General features: G+C 35.8%; 1 protein-coding gene across 2 annotated transcripts in view; it reads left to right on the top strand.

The window, feature by feature from the left end:
- The first annotated feature begins 389 nt into the window (after positions 1-389).
- PNPT1 (polyribonucleotide nucleotidyltransferase 1) overlaps positions 390-10,763 on the top strand; it is a 63,493-nt gene continuing 53,119 nt past the window's right edge. The window contains exons 1-7 of one of the 2 annotated variants that reach the window (XM_006778581.2): positions 390-630; positions 5,714-5,774; positions 6,583-6,657; positions 7,283-7,388; positions 8,749-8,798; positions 10,115-10,178; positions 10,275-10,322. In XM_006778581.2, coding sequence (XP_006778644.1) covers positions 470-630; positions 5,714-5,774; positions 6,583-6,657; positions 7,283-7,388; positions 8,749-8,798; positions 10,115-10,178; positions 10,275-10,322 — 565 coding nt within the window. In that variant the 5' untranslated portion in view covers positions 390-469. The remainder of the gene's footprint in view (positions 631-5,713; positions 5,775-6,582; positions 6,658-7,282; positions 7,389-8,748; positions 8,799-10,114; positions 10,179-10,274; positions 10,323-10,763) is intronic. The other variant, XM_006778582.2, reaches the window with a different exon arrangement.

A 10,763-nucleotide genomic window follows, 5' to 3' on the forward strand; every position in this document is an offset into this window, starting at 1 on the left:
GAAATAAAAGAACACAAAGCTTTGCAGCAATATATTTGTTCTGTGAAACTTATAAAATGAAAACCAGGGCACAGTGGGGAGAGAGAGATCTCTTGCACCACAAGTTCTCCCAATTCTCAGCTCAAAGAAGCCAAATAACAATAATATGTTTTCTGATGACTTCTATTATTACTCTATATTTACTCTACTTATTAAACACATTATTCTAGGACTTTCTTTTAAACTACGATAGCAAAAGAAAACACCAAGCATTATTTTTCTAATTGCCTTTCATTGGCAGATACTTAGAGGCCGCCAGGATCGCGTTCTCAGAGGTTTGACCCTCTCTGGTGTTCGTAGAAAGTAGCCAAGTTATTCCAGTCCCCTGCGTTCCCCCAGCACCACGGAAACGAAACTGGAACAGGCTCCGCCCGCCATCTGAAAGTGAGCCAATCAGAGCGCAGCCCGGGCGGAGCGCGTGCTGGGTGTCATGGCGGCCTGCAGGCATTGCTGCTCGTGCCTCCGGCTCCGGCCGCGGGGCGATAGTGCCCTCCGTCTGCCAGGGCGGGATCGGGCACTCACCCAGTTGCAGGTGCGAGCACTATGGAGTGGCGCCAGGTCCCGTACCGTAGCCGTGGACTTAGGCAACAGGTAAGGGACGATGTGCGTTTTCTGCCCTTTCACAGGCATTCTGTCCTGTCAGCAATGAGTACATTCATCTCCCAGGATAGGAATCTGGCAACCCTAGCCTCTTTTCCCTCCGTTCATCCCAAACCTAAATGCCAGGTTCCCCTCTCCGGGTTTGGAGTCTGTCTCCCTGCACCCTCACTCTTCCCTCCCTGTCTCAGCCTCGGGTCCTTTGCTTCTTGGTCCTTCTTACCCTGTTCCGGGCTTCCTTTCTTGAGTTGACTCTGACCACCTGACTCCATTCTCTTTAATTTCGGGGACTCCTGGACTCTGAAATATAAAACATTCCACCTCAGGATAATGAGCTGACATCATCCAATCCTAAAAACGTGGCCAGTATGACCCTAGTTATGAAGGGAAAGGAAATATACGTTTATTGAACACCAGTTATATGCTACACTCTTTTTAAACCTGTAGTAAAGGTACTATTACACCCATTTTTATAGTTAAGAAAACAGAGATTCAGAAATGTTCAACAAAGCTAGTACTGAGACTAAGTGGATTTTGAACTTGTATTTCTGTTACAAAGCCCCTACTTTTTCCAGGGATCCTTTTGCCAGAATTGACATCTTAAAATCACTTTTTAAAAATTGTATTTGAATAATTTTTGAAATAAATGAAACTGCTGTTTATACATATATATACACATGTATGCACACACACACACATTTTTTACATGTACTTTAAAAAAATTTTTGGCCCTAGTTCATATAAAAAGCCAGAACATATGACTTTGAATCCAGGCCTTCCTCCGTAACTTATTGAATGACTGATCTTGAACAAATTACTTAACCACTTTCTTATTTCACAAAACGAAGAGACTGGGCTAGATCAGGAGACTGTAAACTTTTTCTGTAAGGAAACAGATAGTAATTATTTTAGACTTTGTGGGCTGCATACTGTCACATATTCATGAGAGAGAGAAAGGGTATGTTTACAAACCCTTCAAAAATGTAAAAGCACATTCTTAGCTAAAAGACTATACAGAAACAGGCTATAGTTTGTTGACCTCTGCACTAGATGATCTATAAGGCTCTTCCACCTCTGGCATTCTTTGATCCTGATTTTTTGAGGGTGAGGATATCTCTTCCATTCTTCAAGGATTGAACATTCTTCTCTGAAGAAATGACCCTGAACAGTAGATTCAACAGACACCTATTATGTGCTAAGCAATACGACTCAAAGCAACAAAATCAAGCCCCTGCCTTCCAAATTTTCCATAAAGGATCATTTGTCAACCTGGAACTCTTTTGTAGCTAGTTCTTTTTAAACCTGTATCATGTGTTGTAACAAGTAGGTTCATCATTATCATTACTGCTGGGTGAGTACATTTTTTTATCTTTGTTGTAAGTTTGTTGTTTGCAGCATATAGTATGTGACTGCTATGTACCATGCACTTTATATAAATATATATATGTGTGTGTGTATAATTTTTTAATATTCTCACCCAAGGTTATGTTTATTGATTTGAGAGAGAGAGAAACATTGATGTAAGAGAAACACTGTTCAGTTGCCTCTAGCACACACCCCAACCAAGGATTGAACCTGCGAGTGTATGGGACAATGTTCCAACCAACTGAGCCAACTGGCCCGGGCCATGAACTTTATATTTGTTATCATATGAATTTACAGTACCTGAGGAGATTTTATATTATTGTATTTTTCACATGTATTTAATACTCATAGTAGCCTTTGAGGCAACTGTTTAATTTTCATTTCAATAAGCTTTTTTGACTATCGACTATATACAGCGCTCTTGTATGAGGAACTATGATAAACACAGGTTTAGTCTTGGGAAAATCACTGTGGGAAAGGTATGAACAGGTGCTAAGGGAGCACAGGCATATTTATCACATGCTAAAACTTGCCCCTGAGGGTGAATCTTGAAGGGCAAGGAGAAAGTAGCAGAGAAAGTGGCAAGTGCATTTCAGAGGTGAGAAAGTGCATTTGAGTAGCTACAAATAACTTACTGTGGATGGAGCAAAAAGTGAAATATGAGTTTAGCAAATGACATAGGCAGAGCCCAAACCATAAGGTGGTTTGTTTGCTTGTTTAATTTTTATTACTGAATTTTTCTGGAAGAGCCTTATAGATCTCTCTAGCTATTTCTACTTTCTGTGGCTCCTCTCTACTCCTCACTTCCTGAGCTACATTGCTACATCTTCCCCACTCTCCACCAAAAGGATCTCCTTGCTCATCTTACTCTTTTTATTATTTATTTCTTCAAAAGTATTTTTTGATTAGGTATTCACTCACATGGTTCAACATTTAAAAAGCTCAAAAATCTCCTTCCCATATAGTTCCCATATAGCCACCCAGGTCTAATTCACAGAACCCACTGATGTGTTGTCCATCTTATTTGTAGTATTTGGAGATGTTTTATACATAAAATACTAATTTCAGCAACAGGTTGGTGGGAGTCTGCTTGATGCTACAGTGTGACTGGTTCTGAGCATCTCATTCACGTTCTTCCCCCTCACCTCCTTCCCCCCCGCCGCCCCCGCCCCGACTATTCCAACTCTGGCTTCATCTCTTCACCTCATCATTCATTCCATCTGTCAGGGGACACCATTTTACTGTGGGCTGTCATCATAACATCTGTGTTGAACAATAGAAACCCAACTGGAACTCCCCAGATATTTCTTGTGGTTAAAAAAAAAAAAAATCCCTGTAAGATTTCAAGATCAGAGCTGATAGTACATGCTTTATTCTGACTTTCAAATTTAACAAAATGAGTCTTAACTGAATAGATAAATATGCTTTTCATGAACTCAGGCTTCTGGCAAAAGAATGGTTGGAAATATTAAGGGTTGTCCCTTCACCCCTTTGACATGTGATGGACAAAATAATCTTACTTGGGGTAGGTCACTGGTGTGTGTGTGTTTATTTTCAGCACTGGACTATGATAGAAGCCGAGCGCATGGGTCTGAACATCTTCCTAAGTATCCTCAGGAATCACTGAGTTGGTTGCCTTCACAATACTTTTATGAATTATGGGCTCTGACAAGTTTGCTGGTCTCTTTCAAGACCTCAGTGACCTCTTTTTATACTCTCTGCAGAATCTGGAAAATAAGGCTGACATGCTGCCTATTTCATGTACAGACATGGGCAAAGTAGGTTTACAGTTGTGAGTACGAGACAGTTTATTCTTACATTATTATTTATTAATTATTGTATTTATTTGTATTACAACTGTAAACCTACTTTTATGCGCCCCAGTATATAAGATAGCTTTATCAAGATATAATTCACATATCATACAATTTACCCATTTAGAATGTACAATTCAGTGGTTTTTAGTGTATTAATATAGATTTGTGACCATCACCATAATCAATTTTAGAATACTTTCATTAACTAAAAAAAGAAATCTCTCATTCATTAGCAGTAATTTCCCATTTGTTCTCAGACCACACAGCCCTAGGCAATTAATAATCTACTTTCTGTCTCTGAATTTGCCTGTTCGGGGCATTTCCTATAAATGAAATCAAATGATATGTGGTCATTTGTGACTACCTTCTTTCACTTAGCATAATGTTTCCAAGGCTTATCCATATTGTAACATGTATTAGTACTTCATTTTTTAACGACTGCGTAATATTCCATTATATAGGTTATACCACATTTTGTTTATTCATTCATCAGTTGATAGACAATTGGGCTGTTTCCATTTTGAGGCTATTATGCATAATGCTGCTATGAATGTTCATATGCAAATGTTTGCATAGGTATATGTTTTCATTTCTCTTAAGTATATACCTAGGAATAGAGTTGCTGGGTCATATGCTATGTCTGTGTTTAACTTTGTGAGGAATTGCCAGATTTATTCCCAAAGCAGGTGCACCATTTTACATTTTCGTCAGCAGTATATGAGGATTCCCAGTTTCTCCACACCCTCACCAACACATAATCCTAATAGATATGAAGTAATATCTCATTGTGGTTTTCATTTGCATTCCCCTGGTGGCTTATGATTTTGAGCACATTGTCATGCACTTATTGGCCATTTGTAAATCTTTGGAGAGACATCTATTCAAATCCTATGCCAGTTTTTAAAATTAGGTTGTCTTTTTATGGTTGAGTTGTGAGAATTCTTTACATATCCTAGATATAAGTCCCTTATCACATATATGATTTGCAGTTACTTTCCCTGTGGATTTTCTTTCAGCTTTTTTTTTAAATAGATTTTATTTTTTAGAGCAGTATTACTTTGACAGCAAAATTGAGGGAAAGTACAGAAATTTCCCATTTACACCCTGTCCTCCACATGCACAGTCTCCCCAATTATCAACATCTCCCACCTTTCTTTTACTTTCTTGATGATATCCTGTGAAGCATGAACGTTTTTAATTTTAATGTTCAGTTTATCTGTTTTTTCTTTTGTTGCTTGTGCTTTTGATGTCGTATAAAAGAAGACTTATTCCTATTATTTTTCTTACAAATTTTATAGTTTTAGCTTTCATACTCGGGTTTTGAATTAGTTTTTACTCATAGTATGAGGAAAGGGTCCAACTTTATTAACATTTTTGCATATGGATATCCACTTGTCTAGCCCCATTGGTTGAAAAGACTGTTCTTTCCCCCATTGACTTGTCTTTGGCACCACTGTTAAATTTGAAGGTCTCTGTAACAACTTTTGGAGTATAAAGCAATGGGCAAATTTTAAAGGATTTTAAGTAGGGAAATGATCCAGACTGCTTTAAGTCAACAGGCAAGGAATGAAAAGAGACTAAACTAAGATAGTAAATGGGAATTGGCATCTAAAAAGCGAGCTTCTATACCCCCCAAAATACTTTCATTCAGATTACTCCTTTGCCTTGGTTTCTATATTTTTCCTTACATAGCTCTTAACTTCCCTTTGTACTTTTTTTTCCCCTTTGTACTTTTAATAATGATTATAAACTCCCTTTTTTGTTTGCTGGATGGGGTCATGTGGGGTTTGGTAACCTTTAGTTTGCTCATTAGAATCTTTGTTTATGTTATACTAAGCTGCGAATTATACTGATGACTTAAGTTCTTTTGTATTGAATTTTTATTTTTTAAACAGAAAACTGGAAATATCTTCTGGAAAACTGGCCAGATTTGCAGATGGCTCTGCTGTAGTACAGGTAAAAAGTCCAGTTTTTTACATTTTCATCCTCACCCAAGGATATGTTTTTTATTGATTTGCGGGGAGAGGGGGGAGAGAAAAAAACACCCATGCGAAAGAGTAACATCAATCGGTTACCTCCCATACATGCCCCAACCAGGATTGAACCTGCAACCTGGGTACGTACCCTGACTGGGAATCAAACTCCAGACTCTTTCATGCACGGGACTATGCTCCAACCGAGCCATACTGGCTAGGGCTACATTTTCATCTTAAAAATTGTTATGGAGACTGGTACTGAATATTTTCACATCATATAACTTTTTAGAATTGTGGCATAGGAAATTTATTCAGACCATTTCTAGTGTCAGAACCATTCTAGATAACCAGGGAGTCATAGGGCAGGATTTATTAAATGACCTTTAAGATCTCTTCCAAACTTACTTATTTATTCTATAAATAACTTCTATAATACTTTTGTAGAGAAAGTGATTTTTCTTGTTTCTTTAGTAGTAATACTTGGGATGTTTTTCTTTATGGATAGTCTACATTTCCTCTTAAGAAGTAGAAAATATGATTGTGTGAGTCTTTTTCCTTTTAGTTATATTGCTTTTGAAAAGCTCAGTGGCTGTTCTAATGCGGAATATGATCATGCAGAAGGGATTAAGATTGGACTACTTGTGAATAATTATTTTCATTGACATTAGGTCAAGGGATAACAGATCTCTTTCTTGGGTTTAACTGGAGTGGGGATTCATTTAGTCACTACTTATGTGTTAATATCTGATTTTAAAGGAATTTACTAGTGTTGTTTATTTTTAACTAAGTCAGGTGACACTGCGGTGATGGTCACAGCAGTCAGTAAAACAAAACCTTCACCTTCCCAGTTCTTGCCTTTGGTGGTAAGTATTTGCTGATTTGCCTGAACTATAATATAGCATAAGTGTAGAATTTGTAATATTTAAGTGCAAAATGTAAACTTCCAACAAAAAGGACTTTGCTTTGTTGTTTGATACTAAGTAATTAAAAAAATTTAAACTGATTGCTTCATAACCAATTCTTATATTAGTAGTTAGCATACTTCAGAATGCCCATGTTCAAAAGTTGACAAGAACAGTGGAAATACATGAGTACTTTGATGAGTATGCTGAATGCATTGCTTTTATAGGATTCCCTTCAGTATGAGTCTGCAAGTATATGTTTGCTGAAAAGTGAAAAGTTCATTAGGATTTAATGGCTTCCCTCTTTGGATACAAAAAAAGAAAATGTTTGACTTGACTAGAATAAGCTACTGTGGGGAGTAATGGAAGGCTTTTAAAAATCAATTTGCTGAAACATTTCTATCACCTCTCCTTTGCCTAAGTGATGCAAAACTCTAAAACTAAATAAAATATTCTCCCCTCTTAGTCTGGAATATGTTGTTTACAATCTCAGGAGAATTAACATCATCATCATAATTCTTAGGGAAGAGCTTGTTACTGCAAAAAGCAGTCAAATGAACTGTGTTTTTTTTCATTACTACTTCAGGTTGACTATAGACAGAAGGCTGCTGCAGCAGGTAGAATTCCCACAAACTATCTTAGAAGAGAGATTGGATCTTCTGATAAAGAAATACTTACAAGTAGGGTAATAGGTAAGATAAAAAAAAAAAAAATAGAAGCATTAACCCTCTCTGTTAGGCCTGTTTTAGCATCTTTTTCATCTGTGTTCTACAATATCTCTTAAGTTTTCTTTCATTACATCCCTTGGACCCAGGATACTGCCTGGCACAAAATAGGCATTCAATAAATATTTGTTGACTAAATGAATGAGTTCTATTGAGTATATAAATTCCATGGCTCATGCTTCTACTCTGTTGAATCTATTCCTAGTAATTTTCATTTTTATATTTAACATAGTAATTCTTAAAAGCATTATATTCATTAACTACTGAAAATGTCTGTAATCTTTCAAATCTTTGGCATCCTTTCTTTTCCAAAGTTTTTACAAAATTTTATTAAGAACTATCAATCTTTGGATTGAAGAAGCTTAATGAACCCCAAACAGAATAAACATTAAGTTCAAAACCACATAAAACCAATCACTGTTTTGTTTAAGAATAGATTCATATATGGTACGTACAACAAAGAAAAACAAAGGCGAAATTAAACAAAATTCAGGATAGTGGTTACCTTTATGGAGAATGATGGGAGGATGAGATCATAGAGGGGAGCTCATAGGCTTCAAATGTATTAGTATGTACTTTTTTTCAAGTGACATAAAGGGTACATAAGTTTTAATTATTATTCTTTAAGTTGCATATATACAAATAATATTTTTGTATGTATAACAGATTATAATAAGAAATAAAAAATAAATTAATGAAGTTATCCTTCTTACCTATAACATGAGCCAAAATCTTGGGATTCATCCTTGACCACACCTTCAACCAAATCCAATTAATTATTTCTCAGTCTTTCTAATCTTCCACTTCCATTGCCAAGCCTCCTTCAACTCTTGCCTGGATCACTGAAACCCCTTCCTCTCTCTTACAGCAGAAATCTTTGACATCTTTAAATATTGTGGGTTGCTTGTATTTTATAGTTCTCCTACCCAGAAATTGCCAGTTTCTGTATATTTATATGCATTCATCAGAAGAATACTAAGGCAGGATTTTCTTTTGGTTTATTGTTTGTAAGACTCTTTCCTCTGCTTATGTTAGTAACTGATACTTAATGAAATTAAAAGCTGCTGCCCAATTTTAGATTTGTGTGTTCCTACTTTGCTAATTTTTTGTTATTAGGGCCTGGTGTGTATTAATTGAAGCACTGACATTTATCTTTGTCCTCTTCAGTAAATCAGTTGAAGGGTTTTTTGTGGTGGTTTTGTTTTGTTGTTTTACATATTGAACAGCTAACGATATTATTTTTTAGCCTGATGTTTAATAGGGAAAACATTTCGAAAATGCTACTTCTGTCAGTACTATTTAATATCTTTTCTCTTTTTATTGGCAGATCGTTCGATTAGACCTCTTTTTCCAGCTGGCTACTTTTATGATACACAGGTAAGGTGGTCTCCTTTACGTTATTTGTTTCCATCAATCAAAAATTATTTAATGAATTTCTATAATACGTATTGACTAAATATTATATAAAGAATACAAAATAAGAATTTTGGTGATGCTACATTAAATTTTTTAAAAAACATAATTTCATGCCGGGACCGGTTTGGCTCAGTGGATAGAGCGTCGGCCTGAGGACTGAAAGGTCCCAGGTTCGATTCCGGTCAAGGGCATGTACCTTGGTTACGTGCACATCCCCAGTGGGGGGGTGTGCAGGAGGCAGCTGATGGATGTTTCTCTCATCGATGTTTCTAACTCTATCTCTCTCCTTTCCTCTCTGTAAAAAATCAATAAAATATATTTTTTTAAAAAACAACATAATTTCATAAAGCTAATATTTAATCAGTGTCAATTTGAGCTGATACCTGAATTATTAATAGGAGTTAGCCAGGCCAGGAGTAAGGTGCCACAGGATAAGGGGAACATATTTTCACCAGGAGAGAGAGGAATGTTGCAAGATAAGGGGGAGGGAAACACACAAGCCCTGAGGCAAAAAAGAAATTGGTGAGTTTGAAAGTTAGAGTGATTGAGATTGGTGGGGGCAGATTAATTTGGGTCTTGTAGGTCATATTAGTAACAGAGGCTAGGACAATCAACATAACTAATTTTTTTTAATTCTTTATTGTGTAAAGCATTACATATAGTATTACATGTCTCCTTTTTCCCCCAATGACCTCTCCCTGGCCACCCCCACATAACTAATTTTTATTACTTATTTTTATTATTGAGCCTTCTTAGCCTCGACTTCATTATATTTTGATACTTTCTGAATATTTTCTTTCAGAATGACCAAAATACTTTAATTAACTACAGTTTTTTTATTTGATAAAAATAAATATGCCTTGTAAATATGCTTTTGCAAGGATGTCAGTAGGTATATTATTGTAGTGTAAAGTAATTCATTGGGTTGTTTTGTCTATGCTTGTAAACAAGAGGTAACATTTTTATGTAATAGAAATAGCTAACATTTATTGAATACTTTACACACAATATTTCCATTAATTTTCATAAAAATCTTTAGGAAGATACTATTATTTTTCCTTTTAAAGACGAGGAAACTTTTAAGGTTTAATTTAAGTAATTTGCCCATGGTCAAGCATGTAGTTAGTGATAATCAGAATTAAGGGGTTTGACTACAAAGCCCATGCTTTTAATCATTTAGTGCTCCTATGTTTTAGGCCAAGATGTTAACTGAAATGATAATCCTCCCAAATCAAGTATATTTTCTTAAGTACTTTGAATTTCTTCCCTTGTACCAGGTTCTTTGTAATTTGTTAGCAGTAGATGGTGTTAATGAGCCTGATGTCCTAGCAATTAATGGTGGTAAGTATAAAAATAGAGATCATAATTATCACTGTTGATTTTTTTTAAAGCAATGAAATATTTTTATTTCAGCTCTTACTTTTTTCTTTTTTTAAGCTTCTGTAGCCCTCTCATTATCAGATATTCCTTGGAATGGACCTATTGGTAAGTTAGTATTTGAAATAAGAAACATTTGTGATTTTTCAGGAAAATACTAGTGAGCAAGGGCCTAGATTAGCTCCGATTTATTATCTATTATTATCTTGAATTAGATAACATTCTAAAACTTCTTTCAGCTCTTTTTGCCATTTTCATCCTTGCCTTAGATTTTGTTTCTGATAGCAATCTTAGGGTGTTAGAGATTTTGTGTCCCTAGATCAGGGATGGGCAACCTTTTTGTGAGTGTGTGCCAAAACCAGCAAAATCTCTGACTCAAAATTCTTCTGCGTGCCAACCCTAATTTTTTGAGAACATGTTACGCCTACTTGATATCTCTTAAGGTGTACGTATGTGAAGAACCTTGAAGAAATAATAAAATCCATTCGAGCGACAAAAACAGAATACATGATGAAAAATACATTTTTTTAATGAATACATGCAAAACAG

Source organism: Myotis davidii, unplaced genomic scaffold (genome assembly GCF_000327345.1).
Source record: "Myotis davidii unplaced genomic scaffold, ASM32734v1 scaffold6, whole genome shotgun sequence".
In the NCBI taxonomy this organism is placed as follows: Eukaryota; Metazoa; Chordata; class Mammalia; order Chiroptera; family Vespertilionidae; genus Myotis; species Myotis davidii.